This window comes from Sus scrofa, chromosome 14 (assembly GCF_000003025.6).
Source record: "Sus scrofa isolate TJ Tabasco breed Duroc chromosome 14, Sscrofa11.1, whole genome shotgun sequence".
In the NCBI taxonomy this organism is placed as follows: domain Eukaryota; kingdom Metazoa; phylum Chordata; class Mammalia; order Artiodactyla; family Suidae; genus Sus; species Sus scrofa.
The window spans coordinates 85,429,069-85,455,823 of record NC_010456.5 but is presented as its reverse complement, the minus strand read 5'-3'; the positions used below and the strand labels follow the sequence as shown (position 1 = coordinate 85,455,823).

Below are 26,755 nucleotides of genomic sequence, written 5' to 3'. Positions count from 1 at the left end.
CATAGTTCTGCATATATTTTTGGAGTCACATCTGTTGGTTGTCCATTCATCACAGGGCCCAGGAATGGGGAGAGCTGGCCCAATTCATCACCCCTGCCTCCCAGCTCTTTACCTTGAGGCTTAACATTGTGCCTGTCCCCGTGTGACTGAGCAGGCTGTCCCCTGCCCGCCACTTTTCCCTGATGCAGTGGTATTTGGCCTGGCCTCACTCCCACTGGCTGGGGGACTCCTTCAGCACCACCACATTTGCTGGTCCCTTGGGGTTGTTGGTATCTTCCTCCTCTTTCTCAATATGGCTCCGGCTGGCCACCAGGCACTTTCCCCATACTTCCCAGCACGAGGGTTGTTCATATGCCCAGTTTCCAAGATTGTGTCTGCCTTGGTTCAAGTCCCTGGCCTTGTCCTGGATCCCCCATTCCCTGCTCTGGGGCCTGATACTGTAATCAAGCAGGGCCCTGTGGAGCTCCTGGGCACAAAAGGCTGTGTTCTCTGCGTCTTAGTTTTAGGAAGTGGGCTTCATTCAGCCTCCATGCCCTTCCCTGAGCACCAAGGGGCAGGTTCAGACAGTTGCTGATCAGGAAAGGGAGGGGATACAAAGACCAGGCAGGAACAGTCAAGCAAAAATAGTACAGCCTTGGGGCAGGATCCTGGTTCCCTTTCAAAAGACACACATAATTATATAGGCATCTTATATACCTAAGAGAAAATTTATATTCCTTATGCTTCTTTTAGAAATGAATACTTTAAAATGAAACAGCTTAGAGCCCTTCCTTAAGCTTCTCCCTCCTTTGACTGCACCCTAAACACAATCACCTGTAAGCTAAAGGTGAGCACAATTGCCTGTGGGTTAAAATTATTAGCACATGATGTTTTTCTGGAACTTTCCTGGTTTGTTCCAATGTCTGATCAATATGTCTGTTTTGCGAGTACTATTATTCTAGGCAATAACCCAGAAGACCACCACCAGGATCAGGCCGAGATCTCCTGATTCCAGCTCTGATGAGTAAGATTCCACCAAAGAAAGAAGCATGCAAGTTTGCGCCAATCCTGATTCTTATCTGAAACCTTGTTTTTCTCCATTTAGACTATAAAACTCCCTGCAATTCTTCCCCCAGGGGGGCACGGTCTTTAAGGCATTAGCTTGCTGTGGCCTCCTTTGCCAAGCAAAGCAATAAAAGCTATTTTTTTCTCCTTCACTCAAAACCGTGTCTCCACATTTCTGTTTGGCACCAGTGGACAGAGGCTGAGTTTTAGCAACAAAAATGGCCTGAGATTCCAGCCCAGGGCCACAGTCCTAAAGACATCACTGGCTTCCTGGGCTTTCGTGCCTACACCAGGCCTTCCAATTCCTGCTCTCGCTGGCTGGGTTGGGGGATAGTTCTAGCTCCAGATCCCATTCCTCCCCAAGCAACCTTGCCAGGGCTTGTCCTGCTCAGGAGACGAGCCAGGCCGTGATAGGCTCACTCAGGTAGCCAAATACCCTGCTTTTAGATGTGTACGCATGGCAATTTGGACAAAACTTTGCAGCTCCCACAGCTAGATCTGACATTTGGGGAATGCATCCCCCCACCAAAGAAGTTAGGAGACAGGCTGAACTTGGCTGTCAGGAAGACTGGTCTGTATGAGTCAGCTAACACTGATGTTAAGCAGGGAGCAGAGGTCAGTTTGGCTTTTGGGTAACAGGTTTATTTACCATTTACAAAAGAGGTTGACCGCATGCAAATTAAGGATGCTGAATTGCCTGTGGAGGGCAGACATGATCAAGTCTAGCCCTGTTTTGAACCACTGGTTGCAAAGTACCTCTTTGTTCAGTCTGGGCTCCTGGCTTGTTAGAGCTCAACTCTTAATCTCTCTGGGCTGAGGACAGCAGAAACCCCTGCAAGGAGCCTGCATGCCAGAACAGCTGACAGCTGAGCAACAACTCCAAACAGACTCAGAAATCAAGCTAACCATACTTGCATATGATCTGTTTCAATAAAATCACCGATATTTTCTAGAGGGGTTATTTGTAAGTGGAGTGAAATGCAAAGAATGGCTCCATTTCTTTCGGTGGGCATACATCTAGATTTCCTCTGGGCATATTTCCTTAAAGTTATCCGGAACTTCTTTGCATAAAAAGGGCTGCGGTTGCCTCCGCTGGGGGCGGAGGTGGTCACATGCTAACTAGGTGTGCTTGGCTAGTGGAAAATGCTGAGGGTCCCGGAACCCTCAGACCAGCTCCCTGTCACCAAACTGCTGTGGGGCCTTGGCAATCATTCCTCTCCTGGGAACTCATTTTCGGCATCTTGGCAAAATGGAGTCTTGGCTGGATGTGCTGCCCAGCTCCCGTCCTCTCTGATGGGGCCTGGGCTGGTGGAGGTGGGGTGGAGCTGGAGGGGCGTGGGGCGGGGGGTGGGGAGGAGACCTGGAAAGGGAGCAATGGCAAGGTCCAGCTCTGCCTGTGGTGGATCAGTGGCAGCACCCTCACCCAGAACAGCGCCACCTGGGGGTGCTTGGCAGAATAGCGGAGAGGCTCCTAATACTTTGTGGAAGAACGGCACCTGAAGAACTGGCCTGTGGAAAAATACTTTATATTGGTGCCGCTTTGCACTTGGTTAAAGCCCTTGTCACTACTACTTATTTTGATCCTCAGCTTGGATCTGTGAATGAGGCAGACTCACTTGTTTCATTTTCCGGATGAGGAAGATGGTGAGCAGGGAGTGGAAACAGCTTTCCCAAGGTTACACCATGGGAGCGGAAGAACTGAATGAAAATGGAAGTCTCCTCAGATCTCGGCCCAGCACTGTCTCTTCGAGGACTTCTGGTGGAGCAGATCCTAAGGGGACTTGACTTCCAGAGGCTTCTAGGGCTACCAGTGTGGCTCTGGCCATTTCTTGGCCCAGGACAGCCCTGGCTGGAGCATCTGCCCTCACTCCTGCAAGGTCCATCTTACACCTCTGTCCCTGGTCCCGTATGGGTGCAGCAGGGGCCCATAGTCTCTGCCTGGATCCCATCCTCCACTTTCCCAGTGGCTTTTAAGCACAGGCCGACAGTCAGCGTGAGTTTTCAGTGCCTCCTTGCCCTCCCCTGCTGCATTTGCTCTCCTGCAGCCTGCAAGGTTTGCTGACTCTCAACCTTAGTTAGCACTGAACCTCCTTTTCCTGCTCCTGCTCTTAGCTGGAGGCCTCAGGATCCAGGTTCTAGCTGGCCTTGTCACATGTGGCCAGGACCCCTACTCCTGGACTAGGGAAGCTGGGGCCCCAGCAGGACCCGAAGGTCACTGTGAAGTCTCAGGTTGATGAGCAGAAGACACAGAAGCTGGCTCCTTGTCGACTCCCAGCCTCTGCAGAATGGGGGGCACTGCTGCTGGGCCAAGGAGCTTGGTTACGGAGAAGCACTTTCTAATTGCATCCACTGCCAGAGAAATAAATCCCTTGTCCAAGGCACTGTCCAGAGCCTTGGATACGGGGGTTACACCAGCGTACAAAACAGGGGTGACTCTAAGGACAGAGTTGGGAAACACGGCCCAGACAGCAGGGCAGTTGGGGTGAGGAAGAGGGACCACAGGACGCACTCTAGAAGTAAGCCTTGTTATGCACATTCTTCTTCTCAAACTTTTGCCTGAGCTCAGACACCAGAGCTGACTGGACAGGGCTTCCCACAGCCTTGGGTTTTGGTGACCGTGGAGGCTGCCGAGGGGCGAGCGAGCCAGAGACTGTAGGCACCGTCCAGTGGGCCGGGCCCATGCTGGGTGGTGGAGGGGGAGCAGGGGCTGTTGGGGGCGGGGTGCTTCCCAGGCTGTTGTTGTTACAGTTCTCATTGGGACGATCCTCTCTGAGCACAAACTTGTCAGCAGCCTTGGTTCTTCCGAACTTGAGCCACTTGATGCGGACAGTGCGGGGTGCCGGGCTGGGCCGCTTGCGGAGTACTCGCCGCACTGGCAGGACCTTGTTGGACTTCTTGTTGCGCCAGAAACTGGCAGTGGATATGAGGACGGTTATGGCCACAATAATGGCCATGATGCCGGCCAGCACGCCCACGGCCTTCATGGGGTTGTCTTTGGTCTGCATCAGAAAGGCAGCCATGGGACTTCGGGACTGCATCTGGAAGAGAGATACATTCAGCTGCTCCTGCCTGGCCCCCAGAGACGGAGCAGGGGCCATGAGCTCCCTTAAGCCTGATGGTTTTTAAGCTTTCTGGGGTCAGGCATCCCCCAGAGAGTCTGATGAGCACCATGGGCTTCATTCCAGAAAAAATGCACACAGAGAAAACATGATACGTACAGCTCTCCAGAAAAATTGGCCCAGAGAGACTGTGGTTCAAATATTTCTCTCAGATGAAGAACTACTGCATTAACTGGTACAGCTTTCCTTTGATTGTAGGGGTCACATATGTCCACGTGTCTTGGGACACCCCCCACCCCCAGTGATAACTCTCTGTTGGACACTGAGCTGAGAACAACACATAATGATTTTACTTTTGCCTTTCAACACCCATGTGAAGGAGGCATCATCAGTCCCGTTTTACAGGAAAGGAAGTGGAGGCTTAGCAAAGTTCAAAGTCACTCTGTTAAAAAGTGTTGAAACTAGGATTTTGACCTGATTTCAAAGCCAATGTGTTTGATGGCACCGGCAGTCTTTGTGAGAATTGGTTGTCTTTGGAGGAAGGTAGTTGTTCTCTCTCTGTGGCCATGTTGCAGCAAGGCCTGAGCTGACCCTCTTCCCCAACCCAGGGTTCACACCTACCTCAGTGTCTACAATGTCAATCCTGAGTAAGGCCGTGGTGCTAAAGGAGGGGGAGCCACGGTCCTTGGCCTGCACCTCTAGGGACCAGGTGCGGTCCCCGTTGGGTGTGATGTTGTGCAGGGCATCCAGAGAGCGGATGGAGTTCTTGAGCCGGATCTCCCCCGTGTGTGCATCGATGTCGAACACGTTGGCCGGCTCTGCATGGGTGATGGAATAGTCCACCAGGTTGTTGGGCTCCTCTGCATCCTGGTCTGTGGCCTGCGCACAGGGAAGGACAGACGGAGCCAGTCTTTGAGGGTGATACCTGTGTACCCTGGCTAAGCGAACCAGGCTTGTTGGGTTGATGGGAAATGTTCCTGATCCTATTTTGAGTGAACTGGGCCAGGAGAGGAATTGAATGAGCCAGGGTGGGTCTGTGCTTGGCCCTCTATGTGTGCTATGGGAGTTCATTCTCAGAACAGAAGGCAGTATTATGACAAAACAAAAGCTTGGTGGCTGAGTGACTCGTCTAAGGATACAGAGGTAGAAGGAGGGGAGCTGGAATTCAAAGTCAAGTCTGTTGGGTCTCAAGGTTCATGCTTTTTCCATATTGGGAAGACAGTGCAGTGGGGAAAGCAGAGCTGAGAAAGCAGGTAGACCAGCTCTGTGGGCTCAGGCAAACCAAATGTGGAACCTGCTTGGGCCGCAATTTTTTATGTGTAAAGTGGCAATAATATCTTCTTTCTCAGAGGTTACTTCTGGGTTGAGGTGGGCATGGGGCCATATATAGTACTTTAAAAACTCTTGCTATTTCAGGAATCCAATATATTTTATTTTATCTTTAATAATCCAATATATTTTATTTAATTAATTTTATTTTTTATGGCCACACCAGAGGCAAATGAAAGTTCCTGGTCAGGGACAGAATCCGAGGCACAGCCACAACCTACACCACAGCCTTGGCAGCGATAGATCCTTTAACCCACTGTGCTACATGGGGATCAAACCCACGCCTCCACAGCAACCCAAGCCATGACAGTTGGATTTTTAACCCCCTGCCCCACAGCAGGAGTTCCCCAATATATTTTCAAAGAAAATATTATGCCACAGTGCTGGTTTCAGTTGCTAGGACAAAACTTTTAGGGGAGCTACCTTCGAAGCCCACCTCGATTTTCACCGGCGTCCCCAGCACCATCGTCTTCTCCTGGACCCTCTTTCCAAACTGGGGGTAGTGGTCATTGACATCCAGCAGCGTGACGAACACCTCGGCCAGGCTGTACTTGCCCTCCATGTCCTCTGCCTTCACATAGAAGTTGTACCTGGTGGTGGCCTCGGCATCCAGGCTGGCCCAGGGCTGGGTGTAGATCATCCCAGAGGATGAGTGGATCAGGAAGCTGCCGGGCACAGAGAGCACAGGCACAGGTGTGCCCAAGAGTGTACACACACACACACACACACACACACACACACACACACACACACACACGTGCCTGCAGTAATCAGCTATCTCCAGGAAGGGGCAGGAATGCATCAGGCAGCTTTTCCAAGGTGCCTCTCCCCATCCTTGCAGTCTGATCGCCCATCTACTCACCTATTGATGTTGAACTTCACCCGAATCACAGCCCCTCCCTTTCCTCCCATGCCCCCCACCCCGCCCCAGTCCAGCTCTGCCTGCCTGGCCCCTGAGGCCATAAGCCCAGCTCTGGGCGGTGATGATGACCATGCTTCTCTCAGACTCACCTCACCTGTGTCCCCCCACTGCTGCCTTATACTCTCCAATGTTTCCCTCCACTCTTTGCCTCCATGCTCGCCTCCTTGACCCAGGTCCTGTTCTTTCTGGGTTCTTTCTGCTTTGGCACAGACTCCCTCCATCCTCAGCCACCCAGACCCCTTGCCTGAGGCCATATCTGGGATTCTGGGTCTACTCACTAGTCTGCCCCGGATCCATAGATGGAGTATTTGACTTCACCCCAGGGACCTGTGTCTGGATCCACGGCCTGGAAGAGAGAAAATTCCCAGTGGCCCCTGCCCCTTTGTCAGGGCACGTTGGCAACTTGCTTTCAAAGGCAAAACAAGGGTTTTGCCCCCCTGAGGACAAACTGATTTGGAGGCCTCCTCTGGAGCCCTAGTTTCTCCCTGAGGAGGTCTCTGGGGTTGAAGGAACCAGATCTGGAGGCCTGTATCCCTCACTATATATCTTCACTATAGTCCCGTGAGGTGCAGCTATCCCTATTGTATAGATGGAGAAATTGAGGCTCAGAGAGGGCAGGGAGCTTATCCAAAGACACAGCTAATGAGTGCAGGCTTTGCCATTCAAACTGGAACCCAGGTTTGTCTGCCTTAATAAGGCCCTCAACTCCGCCCCTGTCCCTAGGTGAGTCCCCAACCCACTGTGACAGCCACCACATTGGAGCCTCCTGGGGCATTCTCGGGGATCCTGGCAACGTAGTAGTGGGAAGTGAACTTGGGGACATTGTCGTTGGTGTCCAGGAGCTGGATCACGACATCTGCTGTAGAGCTGAACTTCTCTGGGGTGTTCACTTCAATGGCCAGGAGCTGAGGAAGGAAGGAGAAGGAGGCCTTGTCTGGGTGGCAGTTGCTCTGCAGAGAGCCTGCCAGGATCCTGTCTCAGCGTTTTCACAGCAATCCCCCCCCAGCCCCTGCTTTGTTTCTGGTTCTCACTCTCAGCTGCCAGCCAGCCATTCCTGCTCCCACCTACAGGGGGCACCTCTGAGGTATACCTCATTTCCTCCAATAACTGCAATGCCCATTAGTTCCCCTTACATTGGGACCAATTTCTTTTGCTCCACTGATTTGCATATTTCTTATCTTTTAACTTCCAGTTTTAAGAATTATTGCATTTTGGGAGTTCCCTTCACCCAAGTAGGATCCATAAGGATGCGAGTTCCATCCCAGGCCTCACTCAGTGGGTTAAGGATCTGGCGTTGCCATGACTTGTGGTGTAGGCTGATGCCTACAGCTCCCACTTGACACCCTGCCTGGGAACTTCCATATGCCACAGCTGCAGCCCTGAAAAAAAAAAAAAAATTACTCTGTTTCCTACTTTATTTATTTTTGTCTTTTTGCCTTTTCTAGGGCCTCTGTAGGTTCCGTTCCCAGGCTAGGGGTCTAATCGGAGGTGTAGCCACCAGCCAATGCCAGAGCCACAGCAATGCCAGATCCGAGCTGCGTCTACAACCTACACCACAGCTCACGGCAATGCCGGATCCTTAACCTACTGAGCAAGACCAGGGATCAAACCCACAACCTCACGGTTCCTAGTCAGATTCGTTAACCACTGAGTCACGGGAACTCTGTGTGTTTCCTACTTTAATATCTGTTAGAACAAATTCCCGCCTTATCTTTTTTTCCCCCTGAATTTTCCTGACTATTTTTTTTTTTTTTTTTTTTTGTCTTTTGTTGTTGTTGTTGTTGCTATTTCTTGGGCTTGTTGTTGTTGTTGTTGCTATTTCTTGGGCCGCTCCCGCGGCATATGGAGGTTCCGGCTAGGGGTTGAATCGGAGCTGTAGCCACCGGCCTACGCCAGAGCCACAGCAACGCAGAATCCGAGCCGCGTTTGCAACCTACACCACAGCTCACGGCAACGCTGGATCGTTAACCCACTGAGCAAGGGCAGGGACCGAACCCGTAACCTCATGGTTCCTAGTCGGATTCGTTAACCACTGCGCCACGACGGGAACTCCTTTCCTGACTATTCTTATAGGCTTATTTCTCCAGATAAAAACCAGTGTAATTGTGTCAAGCCCCCACCTCTTCCCCTAAGGAAATTCTAGGTAAGACTTAATTGAAGTGGCACTGAGAATTTGCATTTGTAGACAGGGTGTGCCTTTACATTTCTTGCCATCTTTATATCTTTTTGTTAAATGTGTGCATTTTTTGGTCATTTAGATGCTGCATATTTCTTGTGCTAATTCCTAGGAGTTTTATCTATTAGTTGTTACTGTAAAAGCGAATCTCTTATTCCATTATTCTATTTTCTATTTTTTTATATGTAGGAAAATTATTGGATTTTGTGTATTAACTTTGTGATCAATCATGTTAGCAACGTTACTATATGTCTAACAGTTTTTCCATTACTTCTATGAGATATTTTTAAGCAAACAACCAATACCTAAAAATAATGATAATTTTTTAATTTAAATTTAAATTTTTTTGCTTTTTAGGGCCACACCTGAGGCATATGGAAGTTCCCAGGCTAGGGGTTGAATTGGAGCTACAGCTGCCGGCCTACGCTACAGCCACAGCAACACAGGATCCAAGCCTTGTCTGTGACCTATACCACAGCTCATGACAACACTGGAACCTCAACCTACTGAGCAAGGCCAGGGATCAAACCCACAACCTCATGGTTTCTAGTTGGAGTTATTTCCGCTACTCCACAACGGGGAACTCCCAATAATTATAATTTTATCTCTTCCTTTCTAATGTCTGTGCCTCTTATTTCCTTTCTTTAGCCAGGAATAATGTTATTTCAGAATAGTGTTGGAGAATAGTGCTGATAATAGGCATCCACACTTTTTAGATATTGACTTCACAGAATGCTTTTAGAATTTCACATTTTTTTTTTTTTAATGGCCACACCTGCATTATATGGAAGTTCCTGGGCCAGGGATTGAATCCAAGCCACAGTGGTGACCTATGCCACAGCTATAGCAATGCCAGATCCTTTAACCCACTGTGTCAGGCCAGGGATCAAACCCACACCTCCAGGGAGCTCAGTGGTTAATGAATCCGACTAGCAAACATGAGGTCGCGGGTTTGATCCCTGGCCTTGCTCAGTGGGTTAGGGATCTGGCATTGCCATGAGCTGTGGTGTAGGTCACAGACACGGCTCGGATCCAGCGTTGCTCTGGCTCTGGCATAGGCTGGCAGCTACAGCTTGATTAGACCCCTAGCCAGGGAACCTTCATATGCCGCGGGAGCGGCCCTAGAAAAGGAAAAAAAAAAAACAAAAAACCCAAAAAACAAAAAAACCCCACACCTCCACAGCAACCTAAGCCATTGCAACTGGATTCCTAACCCACCACGCCATGGCAAGAACACCAGAATTTCACTTTTAAGCATTATTCTGGCTATCAGCGTGCATACATGTATAATTATAAAAAATTACAATAATTTAAATAATATCAACAAAGTATTTTACTTTTATAGCATAAATTATTCATGTATAATATGCATTACTGATACGTATTCATCATTTTAAATAATTGCAAATACAAAGGAATATTTTTTCACCTTCTGCTAAAGTTTTTAACCGTATAGATGAGAGACGTCAAATGCATACAAGAAAACATCTGCCGCAATGATCAAATTGTTTTTCCTCTTGCTCTATTAAAATGGCAAATTATATTGGCTCTATTAAAATGGCACATTATATCAGTTTTTCTTCAGACCCCTGGGAACAGTCATAGTTTAGAAGTGGGAGCCCAGTGAGGCTGTGTGAGCAGCAGGAGAAGGTCCTTGTATAACTCTTCTTCTCTCCTCCCAGCTGCTCCCCACATCAGCAGGAAGGGCAGCGAAACTGAGAGGAAAGAGGAGGGCCAAGTGGGGCAGGGTGACAAGGGACCCCTCGGGAATGAATCCAGATGCTGTTGTGACCCCCCCCCCCCGCCACCGCCGTCCCCATTCAGGTTTGTGCATAGCATCACCCACCTTGAAGGTTAACACTTTGAACTTTTCAAAGTCAATGGCAGCTGAGTTCTCCACAATGATCGTGACTTGGGCTTCATTCAGGACAGTCTGCGGGACCACTCGGAAAATGCCTCCAGGCCCCACCAGCCGTAGGTTGAATTTGGCATTGGCTCCCTGGGCAACAGAAGTTGGAGAGAGGAAACAGGGAAGATGAATGAGAATAGAAACTCAAGATACAGTCGTGCTCTGCAAGGAGCCTTCCCTTGAGCCTTCTCCTTGACCCTGGGAAGCAAGTATTATTACTTCTTTCTTTATGGGAGGGGGCACTTGATCAAGAGTCAGAAAGATTGAGTAGACTATGAGGACTAGGCAAGGAAACAAGCCCAAAAGGCCTAGCCCTGGGCTGAGCACAGGAGGCAACAGGATACCTTTGCAGTGTCCAGAGACTCAGACGCAGAGGTGCTTTTTATTTAACTGGCTTTTTCTTTTTAATTAATTACGAATGTCTTTAGGCCAAACAACTAGTCTTTGATCATCTACCCTCCCTCCTCTCTCTTTCTTGGTTACCCACTCTTGCTTCATTCATTCTGTGACGTGCCAGGCCCCTCTGACGTCAGGAGGGGACTTGGTCTGGTGCAGTGCGGAGGCAAGCAGGGTGGAGGGCAGAGACACATACCTGGTCTGAGTCATTGACAGTGATCTTGAGGCCCCTCAGGATCTCCCCCTGGGGCGGGTGCTCATACATGGACAACTCAAATCTGTTCTGGGGTCCACTCTCTCCATAGAATGTTGGTGGATGGTTGTTGAGGTCCACGATCCTGATGGTGACAGGCACCATGGCCTGGGCAGCTGGGGTCCCTGCAGAGCTGACCTCAGTCACCTAGGGTGGGGATAGGCGGCTATGGATGAGTGGCAGGCTGACTCCAAGATGATCCCAATGATTCTCTACTTCCTGGTAGGGATCATGACCTTATGCAATATCCTCTTTTTAAGTGTGCCCTGGACTAATGACCTACTTCAAACTGATAGAAATGGCAGGGATGATGAGTTACAACTGTGATTAGATTACAAGAGATGTAACTTTCATCTTCCACTGTCTGCCATCTTTTACCATCTTCCACCTTTGGCTGGCTTTTATGAAGCAAGAATTATGTTGGAAAAGCTTATGTTTCATGGAACTAATGGTGATCTCTAGCCAACAGCTGAAAAAAAACTTTTTTTTTTTGTCTTTTTAGGGCCATACCTGCGGCATATGGAGGTTCCCAGGATAGGAGTTGAATCGGAGCTACAGCTGCTGGTCTACCCCACAGCCACAGCAACGCCAGATCTGAGCTACGTCTGCAACCTACACCACAGCTCACGGCAACGCTGGATCCTTAACCCACTGAGTGAGGCCAAGGATTGAACCTACGTCCTCGTGGATGCTAGTCAGATTTGTTTCTGCTGAGCCATGATGGGAACTCTGAAACTGAGGTTCTTAATCTAACAGCCCACAAGGAATTAAATCCTGCCAATAACAATATGAGCTTGGAATTTAATCCTTCCCCACTTGGGTCTTCTGATGAGAACACAATCCTGGCTGAAAAGTTGTTGGCAGCCACATGAGAGACCTTGACACTGAGGACCTAGCAAAGCTGACCCAGGACTTCTGAGTCACAGAAACTGCAAGATATAAATATATGTTGTTTTAAGACACAAAGTTTGTGGTAATATGTTAATAATAGTCTTAGGAAATGAATAAAGTACTCTTGCTATTTCCATTTTACAGCTGAGGCAAGAGGGGTTAGCTGGGGTCACACAGCTGGAATAGGAAGATGTTAGGAGGATCTGACTCCTTCCCTTAGGTAGTGTTCTCTTTACTCACTGCACTGCCCTCTCTTTATAGCCAGACATGGTTCAAACCCTAGTGTTGCCATGTTCTGCCCTTGTTTCCATCTGGCCAAGGGGAGACTACAAGGAAGAGAGGTGTCCAGATGCAGCAACAGACAATTAACACAGGCTTCCAAGCCAGGGCCAGGAGTGCACAGGCACCTCATGAACCATATGGCAATATGGTATGAGGCCCTACAAGGATGTCTTCTCCTTTCCTTTGAGCATGCTCTGGTCTTACCTATCCCCCCAATTACCCTTCCTGGTCCCCACTCTGTCCACACCAGCTGCTTCTTAACTCCTCTTTCTCAGAAGCTCACACATTTTGCCTCCCACTCCATTCTCAGACTGTCCCCAACTCAGACACTTCACACTGACTCCCATGCTGCCCATGGCACTGCCACTCTCCTTCTTGTCCCCAAGTGCTCTGTCCCTTCGGCTAAGGTGACTCCATTTTGCAGGTTGGCCTTGACTCCCTGATCTTTCCTTCACCTGCTCCCCCCTCTTCCTCGCTCTTAGCCTGGGATGCTCCCACAGCAGTGCTTTGGACCAGCGGCTCCGCTCTTCCCACAGCCCTCCTCTGGGTGGTCTCATGCCCTCCCATCCTTTCACAGACACCTGTAAGTTGATGCTGTCTCTCCTGAAGTCCAAACCTGCAGTGTCAAGTCTGGATGTTTCAACTTGAATGTCTCCAAGGCACCAAAAAGCATCATGCCTGTTCTACTCAACTTGTCTCCTCTCCTGTGTTCCTAATGGCACTGTACCACCCTGGGCTTCAGCCCTCCTTTCTTCTTCACCACTCACGGCTGTTCTGCAGAGTTGGCCCCTTTCTTAGTCTGCAGTTTGTCCATTTCTACCTTTCTGCCTCCCTTCATCCTCATGGGCCCTCAACATCTATCGCCTGAGCTGACGGCTCTGCCTCTCTGCCTCTTGTCCAGTACCCTCCAAACCTGAGCTGGGATAGGTGTTCACAAGTGCCAAGCTGGGATTGGTGCCAGAATCACCTGGGAGCCCCAAACATGCAGAGTCTTGGGTCTAGACGCACTAAATTCCTGTCCTCAGAAGTGGGTCCTAGAAATCTTTGTTCGCCAAGCTCTCTGATTTTGAGACTCCCCCTGGTCTAGTGAGCAGTCAGAGTGAGCTTTTAACAAGACGCTAACCCTTCTCAAAACCTATGGCTCTTCACTGCTCTGGGGCAGGACTAGCTACATAGTTTGCAGGCCCAGTGACAAATGAAAACATGGGTCCCGTGTTAAAAAATCATTAAGAACTTCAAGACAGCAAGAGCAGACCATTAAGCCCAATGTGACTTCTAATTTTGGTCTCTGTGTAATCCCACTGGTTTCATGTCGACAAAGCCGGACCTTTTGCAGGGAAAACCCATACCTCGTGTTCAGGGCCTCTGCTCTTCCAGTCCCATCTGGGGTCCAGGTATTCCTCCTTCTACTGCTACCTGTGGACTCATGGCTCCAGCCCCACTTGGCTCCTTACTTTCCTTCTGAAATATCATGTGCTCTCACCCCCAACCTGGGCTCACTGGGCTTTCCTAGTTTGCAATACCTCCACCTGCCCCACTCCAGCTGGTTCCCTCCACCCTCCACTGGCTGGGTTCTACCCAAGTTCAAGGCATTACTGCTTCTTTCCTACCTCCTCCTTCCTGGTCACAGCCACCCCCCCTGCCCAGGGGGTACCTCCTGTAGGTGCTCCTTGAAGCAAAATCTAGATCTTTCCCCAAAATGTGAGCCCTGGGCTGTGAGGGAGCAGCCTGGGTCTCATCACTTTTGGAATCTTCCAGGGCCAGAAGGTGGTGAAGGCCAAACTAGAGGGAGGGTACCTGTACATGCAGCTCATACACGTCTCTCCGGAGCTGGGCAGGGCTCTGCATGACGTAAATGGCTCCAGACGTCTCATTAATTTCAAAGGCACCATCGCTCCCTGTCAGAGAGGAGATGTGCCCTGCAGTTCTAAATAGGGCCACATGGTGGCGCAGGGGAGTAGTGCCAGGCTCGGTGCCTTGCGCTCCTCAGGGGTAATCTCATTTGTCTCCTCTAAGGTATCATCTGGGTCTTGCCAACGAGGAAACTGAGTCTCAGAGGAGCTAAGTAACTTGTCTGAGGTTACAAAGTGAGTGCAGAGCTGGGACTCAAACTCACCACTTTCTGGGTCCCAGATTCCTTAGCACTTTGCTTCTCTCATGCATTGTGCATGTGCGTGTGCGTGTGCGTGTGTGTGTGTGTGTGCGTGCGTGTGTGCTGGAAAAAGAGAGAAATAAAGAGGTATAGAGGGAGGCCAATAAGGTAAGGGAGAGAGAAAAGGAGAGAAAGGAAGGGAGAAGACAGGAGAGAGGGAGAGAAAGAAGACTAAAAAGACTGGAGAAGGAAGAGTAGAGGGAGAGTCAAGAAACTAGGAGAGGAGATGGGGTGGGGTGGGTACCTGGTGGTTGAGTGGAGGATTGCAGTGGCGGAGGAGAGGGAAGGCAGCCGGGGGTCTGCATGACTGGGGAGAGAAGCTGTATGGGACGGCGGGCAGGTTTTTACGTGCGTGAGCTGCTGGAAGGGGACTGGGCACCAGGCACATCCCAGGGACAGGGGCGGAAGAGGCAATGGTGTCTGAGTGAGAGCACTGAGATGTGCATTTATTGTTACCAAGCACCAGATGTGGTCCCCATCCCCACCTGGGAGGGGCCTGGCCCCCTTGGGGACCAGCTACTGAGGGTTACAGAACCTCCCTAGGGCTGGCTCCTCCTGCTCAGTTGCTGCCCAGTTGTGCAAAGAGCCAGCAGGCTTAGGTTCAAACCCAGTGGGAAACTGGGATGATTTAACTCCTCTGAGCCTCAGTTTCCTCATCCACACAGAGGGCTAGTACTAGAGATACGCCGAATCATTGTTGCATTTAATTCAATTGCATGCTCCACATTAAAACATTTAAAAGAATGAGGGGGAAAAGAAAGATAGCAGTTTAAAGAGCATGAGAAATCTTGCTACCCCTTCCCATCAATGAGCAAATGCCCAACAGTGGGTGGGAACATGAATTGGCACCACTATCCACCACTGCCCTGCCCCAACCTAGCCCAAAGCATCTCCTGTTACTGGACATAATGACAAGCAGGTGCCCAAGGAGACATCCTGGAGGGACCCAACCTCTCCTCTCCATGCATCTTGTGCTTCTGGCCTGTAGATGAGGAAACTGGGACCCAGAGATGTGGGAGAATCTCATTCTGGTCACCCAGCACTGAGCCCCAGACTCACCGTTCATGAGGCTGTAGAGAATGCGGTTGGGTTTGCCCTGATCTCCATCCATGGCGACCACCGTCAGGACCTCAGAGCCCTTGAGGGAACAGGAGAGGCTGCCTGAGGCCCATGGGGGAGGCTGAGGCTCTGCCCTCCCAGGAATCTGTCCCCATCACAAAGGGGAGGTGCCGCCCCGATTCAAGAAAAGAGCCTGACCTCTGGGTGGCCCAGTTCCTGCTCTACAGGGAGCTTTTTGCCCAGGGACTCTCAGGCCTCCTTGGCCTCCTCCTCACCTCTTATACAGCCTCCTTCCCCACATACCACTCTCAACCTCCAGCCTCATCCCTGCTGCCCCATGCATCTTTGGCCCAAAGAGAGGTAGGAGAGGGGCCAGGCAGAGGGGGTCCAATGCAAAGTCTGGGAATGAGGATTTTATTCTGTGGCCTGGGGGAGGAGTGGGGGTTGGGGGGAGGGACTCGTTTGAAGGGTTTGGGAAACTGCCACATAAAGCCCTACTGGACTGTGGCCTACTGCCCCCTCTTGACCTTCCTACTCAGGCCCTTGAGGCTTATCCGTCCTCGAGGCTGCTTCCTGACTCTCTGAGTGCTGCCTTCATCTCCCCTCAGCACCTCTTTCCCCCTTAGCTCCTCAGCAAGACAGTTTGGGCCTCCCCTGCCTTGCCCTGCAGCCCCCACAGGGGTAGCCCGGCCTTTCTCCCTTCTCTGTGCCCATCTCCATCGCTTGGCTGCCAGCTTCTGGAAAGGGTTTCTTAGCATTGGCCCAGCACATGAGCGGTCCTTAGTAAGTGTTTTCATTGTCTTGTAAAATTGGGAATAATCAGAACATGGGGAAGTGAAAATTGAGAACGCAATTGCATTTCATGGAGAGTTGTTGAGCTGTGGCCATGTGGAGTCAGGTCATGGCCTGTTTTGTGGCTGGGGGCTCATAAACACATGGGTTCACCCCAAGGAGAGGTGTGCTCATAGAGGGGTGTGCATAGCATGGGAGTTGGGGGGCTCCCATCTTAACCAAGATGTCAAGGAAAGTGGTGCCTGGCTGAACCAAGAAGGACAAGGGGCATCAGTCAGAGGGAAAAAGGTGGAGCGGTGGCAGGGGGAGGGGGGAGATGAGTAGAGGATGGTGTGGGCTGGAGGGAAGGCTGGCCTCAGATGCCAGGCCAGGACTGGAACCTTCCCTGAGAGGCCAAAACATTGGGAAGGGGGGCAGAGACTGCACTGAAGAGGGAGCAAGTTGAAGCCAGCCTTGGAGCTGGGCCCATGTTCAATGTTTGATAAGGGTCATGGTGATTCAGCAACAAACTGTGGGAGAACTACTGGTCTGAGGGGCTACTAGCTTGGCAGGGTTGGGGTGGGGTGGAGGGGAGGCCAAAGGAATTTCACCTTCTGTAGGAGGTGTGGGAAAGGCCCACCTGAACCAAACCGTCACCTCTCTTCCCAGGCTCTTCTCAGCCCTGCTGAAGGGCTAATGATTGCAGCTGGACTGGGCTAAGTCTAAAGAGGGCAGAGTGCCTTGCACAGCCTTGGCCTGCATGCTACACAGGAGCACCTGCTTCCTCCCCCTTCTACTTCTGGAAGCAAAGTGACCTGTTTGTGGCCTGAGCCTGAGCAAGTCCAGAGCCAGCCCCCTGAGTCCAGAGCTGGCTCCTTCAGGAGGAGGGCGACCCCAGGCTGAGCCCTCCAGCAGGGGCATCTGTGGGCAGGACGAGGGACAGGGCAGGAGGCGTCTGGAGGTGACACTGGGCTGAGGGGTGTAGCTACCCACCGGAAGGGTGTCCTCGTACACATAGCCATAGTAAGGTGTGCCCACGAAGACAGGGGCCATGTCCTGCACATCCTCCACATTGACCGTGACCGTGGCGGTGGCTGAGAACACCACGTCGGCCCCTCGCAGCCGCCCTCCACCATCCTGGGGAAGAATCAGAGAGTAAAGTATCAGTAGACTCTGGTGGAATCTGGCTCATGTGCTCACTGGCCTCGAGGCCATCTTCCCTCCCTGATTTCTGTTTGCTCCTGTGTCATCTGGAGATAATTTCCCCTCACAATAGTGTTTGATAAATTAGATGAGATGATGCACAAAGGTCTTCAGTCCATGCTGGGTATTCAGTAGGAGCTCAAAAGCATTCCTTTGGAAAGAGAGTAAGGTCTTTCTCGAGGGAAATCATGCCCAGTGATTAGCAGAGGAGGAGGAGACATGAGTCAAATCTCCCCCTTCCCAACCCCTCACCAAGGCTCAAACACTCCTGAAGAACTACTCAGAGCAGGACCAGGACCCAAGGCTGAGCTGTGCATATGCAATGGAAGAGTGTGCCCAGCAAGCCAGCCCTCAGGCAGTAACCAGCAACAGGCAGGGCTGGCTCAAGCCTCCTGGGGCAGGCTGAGGGGGATGCCCTGGAGCCAGTATGTGAAGAGCAAGGACCTTTTTGGAAAACAAAATGGGGGCTTAGAGGGATGGCTGGGGTTTCCAGCCTCAGGAGGTAGAGCAGCCACTTTGGCTGAGCACCTGCTGAGCTGCAGATCCCACACCATTCACTTAGAAACATGAGGAATTTTGTTAAGCCTCGGGGTGGGCAACTGAGGAAACCAAGGCTCAGTGAGGGTCACTGGTCACACAGAGAGGAAGAGCTGGGGTGATCAAGCCTGGGCAGAGAAACAGAGGTGCCCAGAGGTCAGGCTGTGGGGGATTTGAGGGGCCTGAGTCTCCAGGCAAGGCTGCCTGGTCCTTCAGAGGGGAGCCTGGCTTGTCAGTCTTGAGGGGTCCACACCCTCTCCCAGGAGGAAATATGCCCTCTCCGTCCTGCAGACACTAGGCTCCCTGGAGAGCATGTCCACGTCTGGGCGAGGTCCACTCAACAGAGATTCCGAGCAGCTGCAGCCCACCCCTACCCCATCATAACTTCTGCCTCCCAAGCTGCCCCCATTCCACTGTAGAACCTAACTGTTCCAACCTCAGGGCAGCTTCTCCTGATGGAGGCTGAGGAGAGCCTGGATGCTCCCACTCCCCTCTCTCTATTACCTTGGCAACCACAGTGACAAAATGGGTCCGGGCCTTCTCATAGTCCAGGGTGGCCCCAGGCTGGAGGCGCAGCACACCGCTGTGGCGGTCCATGGCAAATTTGGTGGAGTGTGGATTCTGTAAGAGCGAGGGGGTGGGCTGGGCTTTGGGGAGGGGCCCAGGATGGCCCCAGGAATGCCTGCTCTGCTTACTCAAAGGGGGGTCTTCACCGTCCAGTGTCCCAGCAACTCCAGCCTCAGGGCTGAGTCTCAAACTCTAGGGCACTTAGGTTTTCTGGCCCCCAGGGGCCCCCTTCCCAGACTCTGGGCTTTCCCCCCACCCCACTTCAAGCCAGCTAAGGCGTTCTCTTCCATCAGGTCCTCTGCTCAGCTAGAAAACCACTGAGCTCCCTTGAGGCTAAGCTGTGGCCTGGAGTTTCCAGCAGTTGGAAATGTCAGCAGAACAGGTGTCGCTGAAAAGCGCAATGACAGAGGGAATCTTCAGGAACTTCTAACCCCATCATGTAAGTGGTCATGGGCCAGTCCCAGGCAACACCTGGTTTGGGGGGGTGGCCATGGGGTCGGATGGGGATAGGAGGTGACCCTCAATCTGAAGAAGAGTCACTGTGTCAGGAGCTGTTCTTGGAGCTTTCCATGTATTTGATCCTTGCAACAATCTTCCTATTTTATATGCGAGGGAACTGAGCTGGGAAAGTCAGATAACAGTTGGGGCCCCACAAGTGGGAGGGGCAGGTCTCTCTGGTACCCATGCAGTCCAGGGGCTTCCTCCAGAACCTGTGTTTTTAGCCACTGAACTGCACTGCCTTGAAAACTATGAGAGCAAGTGATTAAATGTGGAGAGAAGAGGTGATGCTGGGAAACAGAGGCTGAAGGAAGGAGGGCAGTGGGTTCTAGAGGAGCCTGGGAGAGCAGGAGGTGCTGAAAGGGGGTGGTGTCTGCCTTCGACAGGGTGGGAAGAATGGACAGGGGAGAGTGGGGGTGTCACAGCTCTGCTCCTTCTGAGAGTCACCCTTTTGCCCTCTTTCTTACTGACAATTTTAAGCCTGGACAGGTTTTTTTGTTTGTTTGTTTTTTGGTTTTTGCAGCGACCCAAGCCACTGCAGTGACAATGCTGGATCCTTAATCCATTGTACCACAAGGGAACTCCCAGACATGTTTCCTTTACTATGTGGGTACAAGGTGCCCAGGTGGTCTCTTGGGGAAGGGGTTGGTGGGCAGAGAGCTGAGAATCCTAAGATCAGGGAGAGGAGTAAGCTAATTCAGAGGGAGCCAGGATGGGCAAGGGAGGGGAAGATGGCTTCTGCTCAGGCCAGTCTCATGTTCCCACCTGTCCATCCCATACCTGCATTTACTAAAACCTCATTGGGATCTGAGGCACCATCTCTGACCATCTTTGGGAATAGTTGAGGCTCTGACCTAAGGGCTTTGGTGATGGAGGTGGGGACTGCCTGGGTGTCCCCTCTAGCCTATTCCTCTGGTTACGTCTTGTGTGCCTGACCTTACCTGCAGGAAGTAGGTGACACTCCCTCCAGAACCTGTGTCCCTGTCCACTGCATGGACCTTGGCGATACTGCTCCCGGCAAGTATGTCCTGAGGGGGTCACAGCCACAGAAGGTCAGTCCCAGGAGCAGTGACAGATGCTCAGGGAACTGGGGTGTGGGGGCACGGAGAGGTGGGGTCAGGGGAGTGAGGGGCTAAAAAGAGGCGAATAGGTGGTGGTTGACCCAGGGAGGATCGGACAAGGGGAGGGGCCTTGATGGAGAACACACACTGGAGTCAGAGTCGGGGCAGGAGAGGAGAAACAGACATCCTCCTGCTGAGAATGGCTTCCAGGAGTCAGCAAATCAAAAACTGACATGGAATAGACAAAAGGTTTAAATATGAAATGACTATAAACAGTAAACCTGGACAAATTCAGCATCACCAGGGATCACAGCATCACCAGGGATCTAACATGCAGTTTAGAGCCAGAATGAATATATTTCTCCTACTGAATTAGTAACCATTTAAACCTCTAAGAATCCACAGTGTTGGCTAGGAACCAGGAGACAAACCCTCTCCTACATCCTACAGGAGAGGCAAACAGGTGCCATTCTGGAAAATCGATATGGCAACACCTCACAGGCACCCATGCTTTGATCCACTAATTTCCAATCCTGGATTATATCTGAAGGAAACCATTCCACTTAAGGAAAAGGAAATTTTTGATCAGAGTTTGAGGTTTCTTATGACAGCAAAAATTTAAAGCATCTTTAAAACCCAAATATAAAGGTCAGTTCAGTTCAAGCCGGAATATGCACTCAAGGAAAACTATTAAAATGTTAGTTTCCCCGGGAGTTCCCTTTGTGGCTCAGTGGTTAAGGAACCCCTATAGGATCCATGAGGATGCGGGTTCGATTCCTGGCCTCACTCAGTGGGTTAAGGATCTGGTGTTGCCGTGAGCTGTGGTGTAGGTCACAGGTGCAGCCTGGATCCGGTGTTGCTGTGGCTGTGGTGTAGGCTGGCAGCTGTTGCTCCGATTCAACCCCTAGCCTGGTAACTTCCATATGCCACAGGTGCAGCCTTAAAAAGCAAAAACAAACAAACAAACAAACAAACAAACAAAAAGTTACCCCAACTTTACAATTTACTGAGGAACATGCTTGTGTTATAAATTTACTGAAAATAGCATACGGAAAGCATATGTTTAACATGGTCACAACTATGTAAAACAAACAGAAAACAGGAGCCTATAATCATGAAAATGACTAGAAAGAAATAGACCAAAATTTAACAATGTTGTCTCAAGTGGAGGGATTGAGGGTGATTTTTGAAACTCTTTTTTTCTGCTTTTCTGTATACTTCACATTTCTATAATAAGAGTACATGACAATAGAAAATGGTAAATGAACTTTCTTTGGAATAATAGTGAATGTATGAGGGGATGGCAAGGAGGTGAGGGGAGTACGTGGAAGTGAAAGTCCCTCCACAGGGTGGCCAGTGATAGAGGGGCTCCAATGCCCAGTCCTGTTGGCCATGGACCTGGGGTGGGAGTGCATCGGCGCCACCTGGTGGCCCCTTTCTCACCTCGGGAACCTGGACAACATAGGGCTCCTGGATGAACCTGGGTGCCTCATCATTGGCATCAGTCACCAGAATCGTGACTTTTTCTGCCACCTGAGAAGGAGCAAGGGGAGAGGTGTTGAGGCGGTGACTTTCGGGTGATAAAGGGACAGTCCTCTAACACCCCAGGTGTGTGTTTCTGTCCCCTCCTCTCACTTCCCTTCCCTTTCTCCCTCCCTCCCTCCCTTCCCTGCTTCCTTCCCTCTTTTATTCATTCACTCAATACATAGCATTAAATAACTACTTGGTGCCAAGCTCTGTGTTCCATCCTGGAGACAGAAGACACAATCTGATGGTGTGAATTTTGCAGGATGGAGTGGTGGGCAAAGATCAGCATATAAAAACCGGAGGGTGACAACAGCATAAGCTGGGCACTGAGGGCAGGGGCCTGCACTGTGCCACCCGGGTGCACCATGGGCCCCAGCCTAGGTAAAGGCATCACTTTTGGTGGTTGCATCCAGAGGCTCTGAGCAGAGGCACCTGACCCAGCCTGAGGTGAAGGCCATCAGGAGCCCTCACAGAGGTGTGAGAAGCAAGGTCTGCAGCAGTCTGTCAGGCGAGAGGGGAAGCTGGGGGAGTGGGAAGGCAGTGTGTCAGGAAGAAGGAGCAACGTGTGCAAAGGCAAAGATGAGTGAAACACTTAGTGAGTTCAGAGAACCTGAGCAGATTTAGGGCTAGATGGCTGCTAAGGTGAATGTGGGAGAAAATATGGGTGATGGAGCCTGAGAGTGGGAGGCCCTGAGTGCCAGACTGAAGCTTGGATTCCATCCTGAGGGCAGTGTGGGCCAGCTGCTAGTGCTTTCTGAGCCAGGATGTGGCCAGGTCTGTGTTGGGCAGTGATGGCTCCACATGTGGATTGGGATCTGGAGCCTTGGCGAGAGGGGAGCCCCGTGATTATCTGGGAAGCACTGACGAGGGCTGGGCCAAAGTGAGGCTTTGGGGAAGGAAGAGAGGGAGGAGAGGTCCAGGCGCCCAGCTTGGGTGATGGGCTGGAGCTAGCGCCAGCTTGGAGCAGATGGATGGGCAAGCAGGTTTGAGGAAATGCCGCTCAAGGAATGTGGGTGTGCTCTGTCAGAAGCATTGGGTTTGACTGGGTCTCACTCTCTTTCCTTCTCCTTCTCTTCCTCCCCCACCATTCTCTGAGTGTCTTGGGGCCCGATCTTGTTGCACCTTAGCTTGGATTTGCCAAGAGCTCCCCCTACCAGGGTGGAACTGTGCTCAGACCTGGGGGGCTGCGCGCCGCCAGGGGGCTGGCTGGAGTGCAAACTCACCAGATTCAGGCCGTCAGAAATGCTGATAGTGGCTTCAATCTCATCCTCCCTCTGTGAAGTACAAGGATTGGGGACCGTTCAGGAGTCTGAGGCACCATGGGAACCCTGAGGCTGAGGGGAGCTCTCCCTGCCCCCACTGAGCATGTCAGAGGAGGCCTGGGCATTTCTAGGGAGCCCTGGAGCCGGGTGAGCAGCCAAAAGTGGCCTCTGGCTGTGCTTGGGACCTTGTTTGGGACTCAGCCCATCAGGGGTTCTCATGAACGCAGAGGGATTGTTGAGGCACCAACAGAAAATGCACCCCTGCTAGAATGAGGAGAGATGCTAACTAGTGTGCTGGAAGATCCAGAAAGAGGGTTAAAAAAACTTTTTTTTTTTAATTTAAAAAATTTGCACTTTCCCCTCCTTCTCTTGCCCACGCCTCTCCATATTCCACCTGTGGGGTCTCAAGCCCTCCCCAGGACACAGTGGAACCTCAGTGAGGAAGGATGTTGATGTCCCCAGGGGTGCCAACTTCTTTGCTGTGTCCCCATACCTGTCTCTGACACCCACCTTGTCTTTTCTCTGTGCTGGTGGAGATGCCATGAGGCTAGAGCTGGCAGCATCCCACAGCTGAAGTCCAGGTACCTGGTCCACCAGCCTGGTATGGGGTTTCACAAGGGAAATGTAGCCCATGCCCTGTCACCCGCAGGTTCAAAGGGCACAGAGGGGCAGAGTTTTACCAAACTTAGGCCTGTGCTGTAAGCCAGTCTTTTTAGCCTTGATCTGCTATCTGTGACTTATAGGACCTCTACAAGGATGCTCTCTAGGGCCCCTTCCAGCCCATAGAGGTCTGTCTGCACATCTGGCAGGCAATGCTCCACACACGTCTCCATACCTCTCTGTCCAGCTCTTCAACCAGGGTGATGGTTCCAAAGTTGGGGTCAACAGAAAAGACGCTTCTAGCACTGGGGTCAAAGCTGATGTGGTAGGAGACAGGGTTTCCCTCAGGGTCTGTCCCATTCAGGGTGTACACATGAGAGCCTGAAGAGAAAGAGAGGGGACACCTAGAATCTGGGACCCAACTTCCCCTAAAGGTGACAGCTGCTCAGGACCAAGGATTCAACCCCTGGCACCAGCCCTAAGTGGAGCACTCACTGCTGGCCCCATCCCATCTGGGTGCTTCCCACTCTTTACTCTTTAGGACTATCAGTTAGATGTTAGTGTCTGCCACTTTACAGATTGCAATCTACACTGCAGATGACAGAGAGCTTCAGGACTGCTGGCCTCCCTCTAGGGTTTCTGTCTGGGAAGTATTCCTGTCCCAGGAGTCAAGACTGGGGGCTCTCTGGGGGTGAAGGATGAGGGGAAAAAGAGGAACCATTAAGGCCAGAGGTAATGCAGGAGCAGCACTGCTCCCCACACCTGAATTAGTTGTTCAGGGAATTCTGAGCAGGTGCCTCTTTTACACTGCACAGTAGGTACTTTTGCTCAGGGTTCACAGACCTGGTGGGAGAGATGTGCCAATATCTCCCCTCCCTCTCCTTCTCCCCACCTCTTTGTGGATTCCTGCGACTTCGACTTGGTTGTTCTTGGGCCGTTTTTTAAGCCTAGAGCCCTGTGGCTCTGGGAGGTGAGTAGTTTGTTCAGGGTCACAAATTGGGTAAGGGAGCCCCGGGTGGGGAATTCTGCTGGCTGTCTGGGGTCGGCTCAGTCCCTGGGCTCGCAGCTGAGTCTCCAGGATTGGCGGGGCTTAAGTCTCCAGGGCTGTTGTGCCCTCCTTTCCTACAACTGCCCCAGGGAATTCAGAGCACAAACAGGGCGTCCTGGGAGCGCCCGCAGCCTGGCGATCAGCTGCGTCTGGATAGGTTCCCAGGAGTCACGGGTTTGGTCCCTGTGTCCAGGGGAAACTGGGCCGCCCCTCTGGGACAGCTATGCTGGGCGGGAACTAGGGCTACCCACCTACAGGGGTGTCCTCCGGGAGGCTGAAAAGGGCCATGTTTCCGTTGGTGCTGCCCACCCCGTTGTCGAAGAAGTGGGGGGCGAAGTTGGCTTGGGCTAGGAAGAGAACACACAACAGAGGATACCCGGACACGCGGAGGGACATCTTTCCACTGGCGTGCTCCCGCTTCTGGCCCCACCCGCGGGCAGGCGCGTACTCCCCTCCCTGACCCTGGCACGCCCACCGGGTCCTTCCGCTACCAAGTCCCTTGAGCTTGGGCTGGGCTGGGCTCGGGCTGGTCCGCTACACGCACCACCTGGGGCCCTTGGAATACAGGCAGGGCCAGTCTCAGCCTCAGCAACGGACAGACTGGGAAACCGAGCCCAGAGAGGGGCAGTGCCCTGACCAAGGTCACACGGTGAGTGGGGACACCCTCCCACAGCCCGCAGAGCAGCCGTCAAACCTCCGAGCCTCCTTCGGAAGAAGTGGAGGGCAGCGAGGGGCCGGCCCCCAATCCGGAGTTTCCAGAGTACCGTCTCTGGACAAGTGCTTAGGCAGCGGGAGTGCCCCTCTCCCAGCCAAGCCAGGCAGCTGGAGGAATCGCCTCCTTCCCTCCCCGCCTCCCCACCCCGCGTCGTGTCCCGGTCCTTGTCCCGCATCCCAAGCCCCACTCTGGAAGTGAAAGGTCCAGAACTGTCTCTGGGTCCACCCGGGTGGAGCGAGTACCCATCCCTTCATCCCCAACGGAGCCCGCGGGGCCCTGCGGCCACTCACCCAGGCGGAGGAATAGCAGTCCCAGGGCCAGTATGGCCCGCGGGCCGCGCCCCATATCTCTGCCGGCGGGTTGTGTCGCTTGCCACAGCCAAGGCCCAGCGCCGGAGCGCGGAGCATGCCCTGGGCTGGCGACAAGTGCAGAGCTGACAGTGGGGGCGACAGCGGCGGCGGGAGGGGGCGCAGGGCGGGAGCGCAGGATGGTGCGAGGGCGCTAAGCGGATGACACGGCTCGGATCCGCGCCTCGGGAGCGCTCCCGCCCGCCGCCTGATGAGACCAATTAGTGGGTACAGAGCTGAGCGGACAGACTCCTAGCAGCGGGTGGGGGTGAGGGTGAGGGTGAGGGGGGGGTGAGGTGGGGGAGGGACTAGGTTACTCCCCTCGGATCTGGCTCCCCTGCTCCCAGGTCTGGAGCGCAGGAGCCAAAGGCCCCCAGCTGGGGCTTCTCTGAGTCCCCGCGGTTCTGGTAGGACTGAACTCCCCAGGAGTTTTCCCTTTTTATGAACTTTTTGTGTGACTTTCATTGAGTTTGTCCTCTCTCTGAACCTGAGTCCTCCAGCCAGGAAAACAGGGACTGGGAAGCAGGCCAGTCTCAGCATAGGAGGATTGCTCCCTCTAGTCTCTAGGAGAAATGAGAGCAGCAGAGAAAAGGGGGTGGATCCGCTTTGGGGAGGGCATGGCCTTAAAAATCTAAATAGAGGAGTTCGGGTTGTGGCTTAGCGGAAAAGAATCTGACTAGTAACCTTGAAGCTGAAGGTTCCATCCCTGGCTTCTCTCAGTGGGTTAAGGATCTGGCATTGCCTTGAGCTGTGGTGTAGGTAGCAGAGGCAGCTTGGACCTGGCTGTTGCTGTGGCTGTGGTAAGGCCAGTGGCTACACCTCTGATTTGACCCCTAGACTGGGAACCTCTCTATGCCAGGGTATGGTCCTAAAAAGACAAACAAACAAACAAACAAACAAACAAACAAAATCCAAATAAATTCCCTCTAGATCTGTAGATTCCAGGATTGTGCCTCTGAAGGTTTTAGGGGTAAGATCAAAAGACAAAAAGGAGAGTTGTGGTAGGTAAAGGGGCAAATGGTGAGGGGTGATCAGAACCACCTCTCTGGGCAGAGGGCTCTCAACCCATTCCTGTCCTGCCTCCCAGGCCAGGGCCAGCTCTCCCAGAGGGTCCAGTTATTAGTCTGATCACTCATGGGGTCCATGT

General features: G+C 52.1%; 1 protein-coding gene across 1 annotated transcript; it reads right to left on the bottom strand.

The window, feature by feature from the left end:
- On the bottom strand, positions 1–26,318 carry CDHR1 (cadherin related family member 1). The gene is made up of 17 exons (XM_003133094.4): positions 25,552–26,318; positions 24,798–24,893; positions 23,734–23,879; positions 22,860–22,910; positions 21,553–21,642; positions 19,990–20,076; positions 18,488–18,604; positions 17,237–17,380; positions 15,473–15,551; positions 14,059–14,159; positions 11,032–11,235; positions 10,377–10,529; positions 7,095–7,259; positions 6,633–6,700; positions 5,869–6,097; positions 4,725–4,982; positions 1–4,082 (listed from the first exon to the last, which is right to left on the bottom strand). The coding sequence occupies exons 1-17, from the start codon at positions 25,604–25,606 to the stop codon at positions 3,555–3,557; spliced, it is 2,571 nt and encodes an 856-aa protein (XP_003133142.1). The 5' UTR covers positions 25,607–26,318; the 3' UTR covers positions 1–3,554.

Excerpts from the sequence above, each read along its gene's own strand:
- CDHR1 (XM_003133094.4), bottom strand. The coding sequence starts at position 25,606 with ATGGGGCGCGGCCCGCGGGCCATACTGGCCCTGGGACTGCTATTCCTC. Across the intron at positions 21,643-22,859 it reads TTTCTGACGGCCTGAATCTG|GTGGCAGAAAAAGTCACGAT; the intron begins GTGAGTTTGCAC and ends GCTCCTTCTCAG. Across the intron at positions 4,083-4,724 it reads TTGACATTGTAGACACTGAG|ATGCAGTCCCGAAGTCCCAT; the intron begins GTAGGTGTGAAC and ends TCTCTCTTCCAG.